General features: G+C 48.7%; 1 protein-coding gene across 2 annotated transcripts; it reads left to right on the forward strand.

Moving 5' to 3' along the window:
- The first annotated feature begins 20 nt into the window (after nucleotides 1–20).
- On the forward strand, nucleotides 21–15,092 carry POFUT1 (protein O-fucosyltransferase 1). 2 transcript variants are annotated; one of them, XM_058175959.1, is made up of 7 exons: nucleotides 21–274; nucleotides 4,167–4,288; nucleotides 4,998–5,180; nucleotides 8,150–8,262; nucleotides 10,287–10,479; nucleotides 12,212–12,454; nucleotides 14,099–15,092. In XM_058175959.1, the coding sequence occupies exons 1-7, from the start codon at nucleotides 160–162 to the stop codon at nucleotides 14,285–14,287; spliced, it is 1,158 nt and encodes a 385-aa protein (XP_058031942.1). In that variant the 5' UTR covers nucleotides 21–159; the 3' UTR covers nucleotides 14,288–15,092. The 2 variants fall into 2 exon arrangements, with proteins under 2 accessions (XP_058031942.1, XP_058031943.1); XM_058175960.1 differs by having other exon boundaries at nucleotides 76–274; nucleotides 4,171–4,288.
- Nucleotides 15,093–15,691: the final 599 nt, after the last annotated feature.

Genomic DNA, 15,691 nt, shown 5'->3' on the forward strand with positions numbered 1-15,691 from the left:
CCATGGCGCCACTTCCGGCCCGGACCGGAAGTCACCCCGTCCTGCCCTCCCTGACGCGCGGGGCCTGGCGGGAGGGGCGGGGCTGGGCGACCCGGTTGCTATGGAGACGGCCCAAGAGGCCTAAGTAGGCCTCGGCCTCTTCTGTGGGCCAAGGCGGCGATGGCGCTTGAAGCAGCCGGCGTCCTCCTGCTCTGCTTGGTCCTCTCGAGCCTGGGATGCGCCGACGACGATGGCTGGGACCCGTCCGGATACCTGCTTTACTGCCCCTGCATGGGTGAGGCCTGGTTTAGCCGCTTCGCTCCCTTCGGGGCTGCCGTTCCTGACACTCCGCCGCCGGGTTGAGTGGAGCGGGGGGACTTGCCCCGGCTCCCCCAGCCTTGCCCGCCAGCCCTGCACCGCCGGCCTCCGACGGGACGCCTTCCTTTGGGGTTGGACTACAACTCCCATCATCTTTGGGAGTCCTGGCAAGGGCCCCCCGGCTAAGCCAGTCTTTAGTGCAGGGGTGGGGAACCATGGGCCTTTTATGATCGGTGGACTACAACTCCCATCATCCCTGGGAGTCCTGCAGTCAAGGGAGAGTGGCTAAGCCAGTCTTCAGTGCAGGGGTAGCGAACCATGGGCCTTTTATGATCGGTGGACTACAACTCCCATCATCCCTGGGAGTCCTGCAGTCAAGGGAGAGCGGCTAAGCCAGTCTTTAGTGCAGGGGTGGCGAACCATGGGCCTTTTATGACCGGTGGACTACAACTCCCATCATCCCTGGGAGTCCTGCAGTCAAGGGAGAGCGGCTAAGCCAGTCTTTAGTGCAGGGGTAGCGAACCATGGGCCTTTTATGATCGGTGGACTACAACTCCCATCATCCCTGGGAGTCCTGCAGTCAAGGGAGAGTGGCTAAGCCAGTCTTTAGTGCAGGGGTGGGGAACCATGGGCCTTTTATGACCGGTGGACTACAACTCCCATCATCCCTGGGAGTCCTGCAGTCAAGGGAGAGTGGCTAAGCCAGTCTTTAGTGCAGGGGTGGGGAACCATGGGCCTTTTATGACCGGTGGACTACAACTCCCATCATCCCTGGGAGTCCTGCAGTCAAGGGAGAGCGGCTAAGTCAGTCTTTAGTGCAGGGGTAGCGAACCATGGGCCTTTTATGATCGGTGGACTACAACTCCCATCATCCCTGGGAGTCCTGCAGTCAAGGAGAGTGGCTAAGCCAGTCTTTAGTGCAGGGGTGGGGAACCATGGGCCTTTATGACCGGTGGACTACAACTCCCATCATCCTGGGAGTCCTGCAGTCAAGGGAGAGTGGCTAAGCCAGTCTTTAGTGCAGGGTGGGGAACCATGGGCCTTTATGACGGTGGACTACAACTCCCATCATCCCTGGGAGTCCTGCAGTCAAGGGAGCGGCTAAGTCAGTCTTTAGTGCAGGGTGGGGAACCATGGGCCTTTATGACGGTGGACTACAACTCCCATCATCCTGGGAGTCCTGCAGTCAAGGGAGAGCGGCTAAGCCAGTCTTTAGTGCAGGGGTGGCGAACCATGGGCCTTTTATGACCGGTGGACTACAACTCCCATCATCCCTGGGAGTCCTGCAGTCAAGGGAGAGCGGCTAAGCCAGTCTTTAGTGCAGGGGTAGCGAACCATGGGCCTTTTATGATCGGTGGACTACAACTCCCATCATCCCTGGGAGTCCTGCAGTCAAGGGAGAGTGGCTAAGCCAGTCTTTAGTGCAGGGGTGGGGAACCATGGGCCTTTTATGATCGGTGGACTACAACTCCCATCATCCCTGGGAGTCCTGCAGTCAAGGGAGAGTGGCTAAGCCAGTCTTTAGTGCAGGGGTGGGGAACCATGGGCCTTTTATGACCGGTGGACTACAACTCCCATCATCCCTGGGAGTCCTGCAGTCAAGGGAGAGCGGCTAAGTCAGTCTTTAGTGCAGGGGTGGGGAACCATGGGCCTTTTATGACCGGTGGACTACAACTCCCATCATCCCTGGGAGTCCTGCAGTCAAGGGAGAGTGGCTAAGCCAGTCTTTAGTGCAGGGGTGGGGAACCATGGGCCTTTTATGACCGGTGGACTACAACTCCCATCATCCCTGGGAGTCCTGCAGTCAAGGGAGAGTGGCTAAGCCAGTCTTTAGTGCAGGGGTGGGGAACCATGGGCCTTTTATGACCGGTGGACTACAACTCCCATCATCCCTGGGAGTCCTGCAGTCAAGGGAGAGTGGCTAAGCCAGTCTTTAGTGCAGGGGTGGGGAACCATGGGCCTTTTATGACCGGTGGACTACAACTCCGTCTGGATGGGGAGGAACAGGCTCCGACTCAACCCTTCCAAGACAGAGTGGCTGTGGGTTCCGGCGTCCCGGTACAGTCAGCTTACACCATCGCTGACTGAGGGGGTGGGGGGGAAGTACTGACCCCCAGGGGAGGGTGCGCAACTTAGGCGTTCTCCTGGATGATCTGCTGTCCTTAGAGGAACATTTGACAGCCGTCGCCAGGGGAGCATTTTATCAGGTTTGCCTGATTCGCCAGTTGCGCCCCTTCCTTGACCGGGATGCCTTACGCACGGTCACTCATGCCCTCGTCACTTCCCGCCTGGACTATTGCAATGCTTTCTACATGGGGCTCCCCTTGAAGAGCACCAGGAGGCTCCAGTTAGTCCAGAATGCGGCTGCGCGGGTGATAGAGGGAGCCCCTCGTGGCTCCCATATAACACCTATCCTGCGCGGCCTGCACTGGCTACCTGTGGTCTTCCGGGTGCACTTCAAGGTGCTGGTTACCACCTTTAAAGCGCTCCATGGCTTAGGACCGGGATACCTTCGAGACCGCCTTCTGCCGCCGATTGCCTCCCAACGACCTGTGCGCTCCCACAGAGTGGCCCTCCTCAGGGTGCCGTCGACCAAACAATGTAGGTAGGCGGCCCCCAGGGGGAGGGCCTTCTCTGTGGCGGCACCGGCCCTGTGGAACGAGCTTCCTCCGGGATTACGACAACTCCCCGACCTCCGGACGGGAACTGAAGACTTTATTATTCCAGCGTGCGGGACTAGCCTAAGAATAAAATGTTTTAGTTAAATTTTAATGGGGGTTTTATTGGTTTTTATTGTTTTAGTGATACGGTCAGGATAATATTTAGTTTTAACTGGGTTTTAATGGTTATTTATTATATTGTTTTAATATGCCTGTGAACCGCCCTGAGTCCTACGGGAGATGGTGCGGTATATAAGTTTGATAAATAAATAAATAAATAAACTCCCAGAATCCCTGGGAGCGTTGCAGTCAAGCCAGTCTTTAGTGCAGGGGTGGGGAACCATGGGCCTTTTATGACCGGTGGACTACAACTCCCAGAATCCTTGAGCCAGTGGCTCAGGGATTCTGGGAGCTGAAGTCCACCGGTCATAAAAGGCCCATGGTTCCCCACCTCTACTTTAGGGTGAAGGAGACCCCAAAGAAGGGTCGGGGTCCTTGTGGTCTTCTGCAGCTCCGTTTGTTCCTATTCTATCTAATTTGGTGAAAGAGTGAAATATGTGGGGCCGCCCCTCTTATTGCTTCACCTTTAAGGTGGGGGGCTCCTTTCCCTACTTTCCCACAAAGAAACGCTTTCCTTATTGATTGATTTGTTAATTTTATTTGCTGCCTATCTCACCCTGAGGCTACTCTAGGCGGCTTTTTATGTACACGTAGTCCTCCACTTACAACGGTTCACTTAATGACCATTCAAAATAACAAACAGCTCCAGGAAAAAAGTGACTTATGACTGTTTGTCACACGGCCATTGCAGCATCCCCGTGATCAGGCGATCCAAATTCAAACGCTTGGTAACTGGCTCAGTTTATGACGGTTGCGGTGTTCTGGGGTGATGTGATTATCTTCTGTGACCTGACAGGCAGAGCACTCGCTTAACAACGTGTTACTAACTAAATAACTGCAGTGATTCACTTAAGAACTCGGGCAAGAAAGGTTCTAAAATGGGGCAAAACTCATTTAATTACCGTCTCGCTTAGCAGCAGGAATGTTGGGCTCCGTTGCGGTCGTAAGTCGAGGATTACCTGTATCTTTAATTTCAGCCTCACAGTTGAGCTCGAAATGAGGAAGCTCTTCATAAATGCCTGTCTAGACTTAATGCTGCCCTTTCCTTGCCCAGCGAGTAAGAAACGGTCCTTTATGTTCTGTTCCAAGGGAGATTTGGGAATCAAGCAGATCACTTCCTCGGATCTTTGGCGTTCGCTAAGACGATGAATCGGACTTTAGCTGTGCCTCCGTGGATTGAGTACCGGCATCACAGACCGCCCTACACAAACGTATGTTATGTTATTACATTTATATGTTGCCCATCTCATTGCAAAGTGACTCGGTTGGATTGATTCAGAGCTTTCGATGTATTATTTATTTGATTTTTATCCTCCCTTAATTATTCCTCCTCCTATTTTCTTTGCAACAACAACCCTGTGAGATGGGTTGGGCTGAGAGAGTGACCGGTCCATCACCCAAGTGGCTATCACGCCTAAGCTGGGACTACAGCTCACCGTTTCCTAGTGATTAGCCCTAAGTTACACAGTGGATTTTTGTGCCTAAGGCGAGATTAGAACTCCCTGTCTCCTGGTGATTAGCCCAAAGGCATCCACTCTGCTTTTGGGCCTAATGTGGGACTAGAATTCACCATCTCCTAGTGATTGGCAGAAAGTCAACCAGCTGTCTTTCGTGCCCAAGTCAGGACTACAATTCTCTTGTCTCCTGATGACTGGCCCAAAGTCACCCACTCGGCTTTTGCACCTAAGGCGGGACTAGAACTCCCCGACTCCTGGTTCCCAGCTCGGCACCTGAAGTGGCTGTGATCTACCTGTGAAGAGCATTGCAAGCTTCCTTTTTTTAAAAAGACCCACGACTCATTTCAACCTGTCCATTTGTCCTCCGAATAGCAAGTTTTTTTATTTAACCACGATGTGTATTTGCTATTGCTAAGAAATTATGTCTTTATTTGTGTAAATGTGGGTTCCTTTTTTATTGCAGCTACATGTTCCTTACCAAGAATATTTCAAGCTGGCCCCCCTGCTAGAATACCACCGAGTCATTAGCTTGGAGGAGTTTATGGAAAAGCTGGCCCCCACCCACTGGCCGCCGGGCAAGAGGGTGGCCTATTGCTTCGAAGCGGCTGCTCAGAGAAGCCCTGACAAAAAGACCTGCCCTATGAAGGTAGGAAGATCTGGGAGAATTCAAGAACTTTTCTACTTAGAAACAAGTAGGGGCCGCGGTGTGGCTCAGGCTGTAAGAAGCCTGTTATTAAACACAGCTGCCTGCAATTACTGCAGGCTCGAGTCCCACCAGGCCCAAGGTTGACTCAGCCTTCCATCCTTTATAAGGTAGCTAAAATGAGGACCCAGATTGTTGGGGGGCAATAAGTTGACTTTGTATATAATATACAAATAGAATGAGACTATTGCCTTATACACTGTAAGCCGCCCTGAGTCTTCGGAGAAGGGCGGGGTATAAATGTAAGCAAAACAAAACAAAACAAGTCCTCGGCTTATGACCACAGTTGAGCCCAGAATTTCTGTTGGTAAGTGAGAAATTTGTTAAGGGAGCTTTGTCCCTTTTTACGGCTTTCCTTGCCACGGTTGTTAAGTGAATCACTGCAGTTGATAAGGGAGTAACCTGGTTTGTAAGTGAATCTGGCTTCCTTATTGACATTGCTTGTCCGAAGGTCACAAAGAGGGATCACGTGACCCCGGGACACTGTGACCGTCATAAATATGAGTCAGTTACCGATTGTCTAAATTTTGATCACCTAATCATGGGATTGCTGCAAACATCATAACTCTGAAAAATGGTCATGTCACTTTTTTCAGTGCAGTTGTAACTTTGAACGACCACTAAATGGACTGTTGTAAGTCGAGGACTACCTGAAATCCTTGATTTTACAATGATAATTCTTGATTGGCCATTATGTTTCAAACCAGACAGGTAGTCCTCGATTTATGACCACAGTTGAGCCCAAAATTTCCATTGCTAAGCGAGGCAACTGTTGAATGAGCCGTGCCCCTGATTACGACCTTTTGTGGCACAGTTGTTAAGCGGATCGCTGCGGTTGGTTAAATGAATCATGCGGTCATTAAGTGAACCTGGCTTCCCCTAAACATTTTGCTGGTCAGAAGCCGGCTGGGAAAGTTACAGATGAAGATCACATGGCCACAGGATGCTTCAACTGTCATAAGTACCTGCCAGTTTCCAAGCGGCTGAAATGTGATCACGTGACCATAGGGATGCTGCAATGCTTCTAAGTGTGAAAAACAGGCCATTGGTACTAAATGAATGGTTGTAAGTTAAGGACTGTCTTATATGCTTTGTGAATTATTTATGCCACTTGTTTCCCTGCCCCTCGCCTCCCATATTTCTATTCTGAGCTTAGCTATCCAGTTGGAACAGGTAGGCCTCGACTTACAACGGTTCATTTAGTGACCCTACGAAGTTACACCACCATTTTTCACACTTGCAACCAGTGCAGGCTCCCTACGGTCACGTGATCACATTTCAGCTGCTTGGCAACTGACTCGCGTTTATGGCGGTCGCAGCGTCCCACGGTTATGTGACTTTGGACCACTCCCTTTCCCTCAGCCCAACCCACCTCACAGGGTTGTTGTGGGGAAAATAGGAGGAGGAAGCTGTGTTGGATATGTTTGCTGCCTTGAGTCAGGGGTCTGCAACCTTTTTTTATTTTTTTATTTGCATTTATATCCCGCCCTTCTCCGAAGACTCAGGGCGGCTTACACTATGTCAAGCAATAGTCTTCATCCATTTGTATATTTATATGCAAAGTCAACTTAATTGCCCCCCCAACAATCTGGGTCCTCATTTTACCTCCCTTATAAAGGATGGAAGGCTGACTCAACCTTGGGCCTGGTGGGACTTGAACCTGCAGTAATTGCAAGCAGCTGTGTTAATAACAGACAGACTTAGTCTGCTGAGCCACCAGAGGCCCCTTGGCAACTTTAAGCCTGGAGGACTTCAACTTAAAGCAAAGCTGGCTGGGGGATTCTGGGAGTTGAAGTCCTCCAGGCTTAAAGTTTGCCAAGGTTGGAGACCCCTGCCTTGAGTTACTTGTAAAAGAATAAAGGTGGGATACAAATAAATAAATAAACTCCAGCCACTTGTAAAAAAAATAAAGCTACATTACCACCTTATACAGGTAGCCCTCGAATTACAACAGCTCGTTCAATGACTGTTCAACGACACAATGGCACGGAAGAATGTGACTTACGACCGTTCTTCACAGTTACGACCTTTGCAGCATCCCCATGATCACGTGATCAGAATTAAGTCGCTTGGAAACCAGCATGTACTTATGACGGGTGCAGTGTCCCAAGGTTACGAGATCCCCCTTTGCAAAATTCTCACAAGCAAAAGTCAGTGGAGAAGCCGGATTCACTTAACAGCCGGGTGACTCACTTAACAACCGCAGTGATTCGTTTAACAGCTGGTGCAAGAGAGGCTGTACAACGGGTCAAAGCTCGTTTAACCAATGTCTCGCTTAGTGTTCTGTCCTCCTCGCCTCCGTCCGAGCGATGGCTTAATTAGCCGGCACTATCAGCTCTGGCAGCAAACTAGCGAGCATCTGCCAAGTGACTCTGTTATCTCCCTTGATGCCGATGAGTCAACAAACAGTAGTTCAGCTCTAGTTAAGCAGTTAATTTGCTTGCCTCGAAGTGGTATAGCAGCCCTTGCTGCTTTTATATCCTGTGGGGTGTGGCTCCATGACTCAGCACTTCCTAGGCCTGCCCCACCCCTGCTTCTGTTGTTCCCGCCTCTCCTGCCTACGAACCTAGGGTCCAGCCAGGCCTGATTGTCATCAGCCGGGTCTGGAGGCGTGGCCTGGGGGGGGGAAAGAGTCAGGGGACGGAGGCCTCATTATCTCCTCCACCTGGCCTGCCTCTGGCTCCTGGAGCTGAGGCAGGGAAGCCGGTGCTCCCCAGGTAAGTCCTAATGGCCCTTCCCCCTCACTTTCCAAGTCACTTTCTGGCAGGAGGCCCGGCTCGGGGGCGCAGACACAACACTTAGCAAAAGAGGTTTTGGGCTCAATGGTGGTCGTAAATCGAGGACTACCTGTATGGCTTTTCAGGAATGGTCCTGCCCTCCTTTTTCAACCTCCGCTTGTTTCTTTTTTGCAGGACGGGAATCCCTTTGGACCTTTCTGGGATCAATTTGCGGTGGAGTTCGATATGTCGGAGATATTCGGCAGCCTCTCCTTCAGCGCCTTTTACAAGGACAAGTGGAACCAAAGGTAGCAAAGTTGGAAATCACATTTTAGTGAAATTAGAGAGGTGCGCATCCAGCTTTCTCCCCCCACCCCCTGAATAAATAAAATATAGCAATTTTTTTTTTAAAAAAAATGAGGTACCTTAATGCAACATTACGTGATCACCGAGGCTAGGAGAAGAAAGGTTAGGTTTAAGTAGGGTTCTTATTGATTTCTTTTTTTTTTTAGACAAGTTTTACTGAAAAAAAATTTCTTTTCATCATGCGTATTTTATGAACAGAGTGCTGACCAGGTCACACCTTATACATCTTATATATACTGTATTTTTCAGAGTATAAGAGACACCTTTTTACCCCCAAAAAGAGGGTGAAAATCTAGTTGCATCTTATAGTCTGAATGTAGCCCCACCCACCTGCCAGCACCCACCCTTCAGAGGTTGTTAGGCTCCGCACATCGCTTTTTCTGACGATTTCAGGCGGCGGGGATCCTCACATTGCCAAAAATGAGCATCGCATTTTCGGTCTCTGCACACTGGGAGATGGGCGGTGGAAATCGTTAGGGTGCTGCTTGAAACCGACCGAAAACTGCTGCCGCCACATTTTCATGAAGGCGCGCGGCTCTGCGAATTGCATCGGTGAATCGGGGAGGAAAACGCGATGCATGGAAGCGATGCTCTTGCAAAGCGGGCGCCTCTGCGCGAGAGGTGTAAGGCAAGGTGGCTTGCCCCCCCCCCCGGCCTGCCCCTTCTCCAGATGACCCAGGCTGAGGGCGGTCAGCTTCTGCTCCTGGCCCGGGAGACGGATCTGGCCAAGAGGAAAGAGAAAGTAAAGACTGCGTAAAAGGAGGAGGAGGGTGCGCGGCTCTGCGAATTGCTTCGGGGAATTGGGGAGGGAAATACAATGCATGGAGGCGATGCTCTTTTTCCTCCCCGATCACACTGCTGAACACACTATTTACATCTAAGTATATTTGCCCATGTTGTTGTTGTAACCCAGGCCCCAGTAGGTAGTAGGAAACTCAGTCCGTGTAAAAACAGACTTTATTAGAACAGCTGAGAATTAACTCATTTTCAGCATAGTTCAACTAAATTAAAGCAAATTCCTCCCAACACAATTCCTGTCCTATCACCAACCTTGGTCTAATTAGACAAACTGCCAAAGGCCTTTCTTGACAAAAGTTCAGAAAACGCCGATACAAAATAAATGCAACAAGATGAAGCTATCAACATTGTTTTCCGGCAAAGAGCCCAAACGCCGTTGCTGGTCTTTTAAGCCTTATGAGAGGGGCCAATCATCTTCTGGCCTTACTCCCGAATCGTCCTCTTTGCTTTAGCTGCTCTTGCCTTCTGGCAGCTCTTGTCACACGTGCATTAGGAACAGGCTCCTCCTCTTCCTCTGCCTCACTACTGTCAGCCTCTGAGGCTCTGGAGTCCGCACATCTCTCCCAGATGGCCCTGGCCCCACCTCTGCCTCCGACGCAGAGCCCTCATCCGGGCCTTTCCCAGCCTCAAGGACTGGCCCTCGCTCTTCCTCAGCTTCATTGCTGTCTGATTCCGTTGCCAGTTCCGCAGGCTGCTGGCGGACCACAACAATTGTATGGTTGTATTCTTATTCTTATCCTCCTCATTCTTCTCTACTAGCCCCTCTTATTGGTATCCTTATTATGATTATTATTCTGGTGCATGCAAAGCAGAATAATGCATGCACCAGAATAATAATCATAATAAGGATACCAATAAGAGGGGCTAGTAGAGAAGAATGAGGAGGATAAGAATAAGAATACAACCATACAATTGTTGTGGTCCGCCAGCAGCCTGCGGAGCTGGCAACGGAATCAGACAACAATGAAGCTGAGAGACAATTTCCTTGTGTGTCCATTCACGGCCAACAAAGTATTCTATATATTAAAGGTAAACCATTTCCATGCTTCAGTGATCTCTTGTGCACTTGATTCAGATTTTCAGTCAGGCTGGCAGGTCCTTTTTTCCTTTGGTCACCAAGAGAAAGGACGAACAATAATGTTTTTCTTTCTCCTCTGTTTTCTTCTAGGTTTCCACCCTCTGAACATCCCGTTCTCGCCCTCCCGGGTGCCCCAGCACAATTTCCTGTCCTGGAAGAGAACCGGCCCCTGCAGCGTTACGTGGTTTGGTCCGATGAGATGGTGGAGAAAGGAGAGTTCTATATTAAGTCTCTCCTGATCAGGCCCTACGTGGGAATTCATTTGCGTGTGGGTTCAGACTGGGTACGGTCCCGATACAGAGGTTGGGTTCCCTCCCCACAATTGTGTCGGTCTTTGGCTGCCGCACCAGTTTCAAAACCAAAAGATTGAATCAATAAGAAACAGACTGGACAACTGCTTGTCCAGAATAGTATAGGGCAGAGGTCACCAACCTTTCGGACCTCAGGGACCACTAAATTCATCATTTTAAATCCCGCGGACCACTAGTATGATCTGCCTAATGACCGGCTGGGTGGCTGTGGCAAGGTGGTCATGTGACTGGGTGGGCGTGGCCAACTCAATGTCACTCATGTCGAGGGGTGCCTTGCCAGCCTCTATTCGCTACTCCTTGCCTCCCCACCCGGGCTCCTTAGGGCCCCAACAGGAAGCAGTTGCTGGAGCTAAGCAGCCACCAGGAGAAAGAGTTGGCAAAACAGCTCAGCTCAAATTGGATCTGGCCAAGAAGGAGGCTCAGCAGAAGCACCTCACTAAGGACTAGGAGCATAGGCTTTCCATGCAGAGGGAAGATCTGTGGGAGTGCAAGGCCAGGTACAGGCGCCTGGAGGCTCAGCGGGCTGAGATAGCCAGCCAGTCCCAGGCCATGATGCAGTCCCACTGGAACGAGGCCCTCCGGCTCTTTGCCACCAGTGGCATTTCCCTCCGCCCAAAACCCCGCACCAGGAGGCTGAAGCAGACCCCAAGTCGGAATTTCTACATCCCTCCACACAAAAAGACCCCGAAGGGGGAGAATCTCTCCAGCAACACAAACGTTCATTGCACGTATCTGGCCCAGGGGGTGTAGTTTGAGGACTTCTGATTTAGTGCAATATAAAAAATGCAAATAATTTTTCTATGGACCACCAAAATTTTCTTGCAGGCCACCAGTGGTCCACGGACCACCGGTTGGTGACCACTGGTATAGGCCTTTTCCAGACCAAGTGCCCAGAGCAAGCACGCACTCGAACCCCCAAAATGCAATGCACACACGGCACCCTGCATGCCCCCCACCCCCCGCGGCAGAGACCCAAAGACCATACGTGGCAGAGCCAAGCTGGGCCCTCAGAGGGCGTGGGCTGATGGAACGGAAGTATAAATCCTTCCCTTCCCCACCATCCAGTCAGAACTGAAGAAGCTTCCTGGATGAGAAGCGCAACGTCTTCAAAGAAAAACCAGCAAGTCCAGTTGCCTCTTGAGAAAAAAAAAAGCACCTTTTGGATGGTTGTAAGTGACTTTTATTCTGTGCTGTCACTAAACGAGGTGTCATCAGTCACGCAACTACGAAATCATGGATCCCTGAAGCTAATAACATCGATAGGAAGACTATTTTTATTTATTTATTTATTTACATTTATATCCCGCCCTTCTCCGAAGACTCAGGGCGGCTTACACTATGTTAAGCAATAGTCTTCATCCTATTTGTATATATATATATATATATTTTATTATTTGCATTTATATCCCGCCCTTCTCCAAAGACTCAGGGCGGCTTACATTATGTTAAGCAATAGTCTTCATCCATTTGTATGTTATATACAAAGTCAACTTTTTATTGCCCCCCAACAATCTGGGTCTTCATTTTACCTACCTTATAAAGGATGGAAGGCTGAGTCAACCTTGGGCCTGGTGGGACTTGAACCTGCAATAATTGCAGGCAGCTGTTGTTAATAACAGACTATTTAGCAGTCTGCGCCACTCAAGGACCCTATTAGCCAGTGCTGAATGTGTTATTTGTCCCTTTCTTTTTGTGTCCTGTTAGAAAAACGCCTGCAATTTGCTGAAGGAGGGCACTGCCGGGTCGCATTTAATGGCGTCGCCACAATGTGTGGGCTACAATCGCAACAGTGCCGCCCCCCTGACCATGGAGATGTGTTTGCCGGATCTGAAGGAGATCAAGCGTGCCCTGGAACTCTGGGTGGAGAAGGTGGAGGCCCAAGCCGTGTTCGTGGCCACCGACTCGGAGCCCTACACCAAAGAGATACAGCAGCTTTTCAAAGAAAAGGTAATCTCCACCACCTATATCAAAGAAAATTCCACTTACCTCCACCGTGTTGGCAGTGATGCGCAGCTAGTCCTCGGCTTATGACTGCAATTGAGCCCAGAATGTCCGTTGCTCAGTGAGAAATGGGTTGAGTTTTGCCTCATTTTAGGACCTTTCTTGCCACCGTTGTTAAGTGGATCACTGCGGGTTGTTCAGTGAATCTGGCTTCCCCCATTGATTTCGCTCAGAAGGTCGCCAAAGGGGATCACGTGATCCCTGGACACCGACACCGTCGTAAATATGAGTCAGTTGTTTTAAGCATCCGAAAGTAAATCATGTGGCCGTGGGGAACCCTGCAACGGTCGTAAGTCTGAATAATGGTGATAAATCACTTGTTTTAGTGACCATTGGAACGGTGGCTAAACAAATTTCTTGTAAGTCGAGGTCTACCTGCACAGCTAAGAGCAAAACTCAGCATTTGGGGGCTGGGATCATGCCCCAAAATTTAATTTTAATTTAATTTAGATGCAGCCCAGTTCCTGGCAGTGTACAGAACAACATTAAAAGCAATACAGTAATTATAAAAGAATTAAAAAGTAAGAACCAATGGCAAATCCAGCAACCTCAGCCCCACACCATGTAGGCCCCGTGACATTGTGGGGCCAAATAATTGTTTGGAAAAGTGACTTAAAACTCCAATAGGAAAAAAAAAAAGCTTTCACATTTGATATTGGGAAGCCAAACACGCGAATTAAAAATAGTTTGGCTGTCTTGAGTACTCGACAGTACTCCAGAAAAATATCTAAACGAATGGAAGAATTGGATTGATTATATTCAAAACAGATATCAGATTAAGAAATTTCAGATTGCTTTTGAATGAAGGACGTTGTTTTTGATTTTAATGGAAGAAGTCAGGTTATATGAGAGAGAAGGATTATAGTTGTGTTAGATTTTAAAAATTTAATGTATGACTGTTTGTTTAATGAACTATACCTTGTGTTTGCTCCCGGAAGTCGGGGGGGAGGGGGGTTTTGGAGGGAGGGGGGAGGGGGGAGGGGAGGGGAAAAATTTAATTGTAGTTGTAAAACTTTTTCAATAAAAAAAAAATAGTTTGGCTGTAGGAAGTTATAATGGGGGGGAAATGAATATTATGTAATTCTACACAGTATCAGGGATCAGCAGGTGGAGAGATTGCTGGTGTCAAGGCATCTTGTCTCTACTGTGATAGGGACCTCCATACCCCACATTTGCGGTTTAATTGTGGTCCTTTATTTCCAAGAAAAATGGTTAAATGGTCCAGGCTAGAAACTGGGAGACAGAGAGTTCTAGTTCCACTTTTGGCATGAAAACCCGCTGGCTGACTTTGCACCAATCACCAGGATATGGTCTGTTCTAGTCCACTTAGGCATGAAAGCCGGCTGGGTGACTTTGGGCCAGTTACCAGGAGATGGTGAGTTCTAGTCTCACCTTAGGGATGAAAGGCAGCTAGGTGACTCTGGGCCAGTCACTCACTCTCAGCCCAGCCTACCTCACAGGGTTGTGGTGATGGTGCAAATGTGAGGAGGAAATTGTCTTAGATATATTGAGCACTGAGTTATTTATAAAAAGTAATAAAGGAGGGATATAAATGAAATGAAATAAATTGTGGCTGTTTTCTCATCGCAGGTGAAAGTGGTCCATTTGCAACCGGAAGTGGCCCAGATAGATCTGTATATCCTCGGCCAGTCCGACCATTTTATTGGCAACTGCGTCTCTTCCTTCACCGCCTTCGTGAAGCGGGAGAGGGACGTGCACCGGAGGCCGTCTTCCTTTTTTGGCATGGACTACCCACCTGAGCTGCGGGATGAATTATAACCCACGGAGGAAGATGGGCTTCGGGGTCCCGGGACGCACAACTCGGCTTCGCACAAAGCCCCATCGGAAGCAAGGCTGCAGCTGGTCAGTTCTGCAGAGCTGTTTTTATTTTTTTCAATAGTCTGAGCTGGGAGAACAGAGTGACTTTGTTTCCCTGCTGTGATTGAATCAAGGAATTCTTGGAATACATCTGACTTTTCTCCTTCCCTTTTCGCAGCCTTCTTACCTCAGAATGAATGAATGAACTGGTGCTCCTTTAGTGCAGGGGTCTCCAACCTTGGCAACTTTAAGCCTGGCGGATTTCAACTCCCAGAATTCCCCAGCCAGCAAAGCTGGCTGGGGAATTCTGGGAGTTGAAATCCGCCAGGCTTAAAGTTGCCAAGGTTGGAGACCCCTGGTTTAGTGCACAAGTATTTTATGCCGGCACAATCAATAAATCACAAAAAAATATACTGGAGCTCAGCGGCGGCAAACAGAAGATGATTTAATTCACCAAGTAGTTGATTAACAATCAATTGGCAGGTTTTCGTTCTGTCTTTTTCCAGAACGGATTTAATCAGCATCTCTAATGCTTGAACTACGAAGACTAAATCTGAATTTGCCAGGATCTGTAATGTGATTTCGTATCTTCAGAACTAATTAGCATTGAAGCCTCTTGACGACGAGCGGGCTGCCAAGTACATATATATATATTTTTAAAAAAACATGGATTGGAATAAAAGTGAGATATTTTTGAAAGGGTTTTGTATTTTTACAGAAATCACAGTCTAAAAGCTGAAATAAAGTAGTCTTTTCTAAAATAAAACATTCTCTCTTTTTACTTTTGCTATAGATACATCAACCCAGGTTTTCAGAGTTCTGAATACAGGTAGTCCTCGACTTATGACCACAGTTGAGCCCAGAATTTCCGTTGCTAAGTGGAACACTGAGTTTTGCCCCGTTTTACGACTTTCCTTCCCACAGTTGTTAAGTGTTAAGTTGTTAAGTGGATCACTGCAGCTGTTAAGTCAGTAACACGGTCGTTAAGGGAATCTGCCTTCCTTCCTTGACTTTGCCTGATAGGAGGTCGTAAAATGGGATCACGTGACCCCAGGACCCTGCAACCGTCATAAATACGAGTCAGTTGCCAAGAGTCAGAATTTTGATCACCTGACCATGGGGAGGCTGCAATGGTTGTAAGTAAAAAAGGGTGATGTCACTTTTTTCAGCGATGTAACTTTGAATGGTCACTAAATGAACTGTTGCAAGTCAAGGACTGTCTGCATCTTGTTGGAGAAGACTCTCCTGAGAATATTGTGGACAGCTAAGAAAATTAATGGATCATCAAACAAACCAACTCGGAGTTCTCACTCGAGGCACAAATCACTCTAATTATTCTATTTCTATTCTAATTCAGTTCAGCTT

The sequence above is a fragment of the Ahaetulla prasina genome, chromosome 3 (genome assembly GCF_028640845.1).
Source record: "Ahaetulla prasina isolate Xishuangbanna chromosome 3, ASM2864084v1, whole genome shotgun sequence".
In the NCBI taxonomy this organism is placed as follows: Eukaryota; Metazoa; Chordata; class Lepidosauria; order Squamata; family Colubridae; genus Ahaetulla; species Ahaetulla prasina.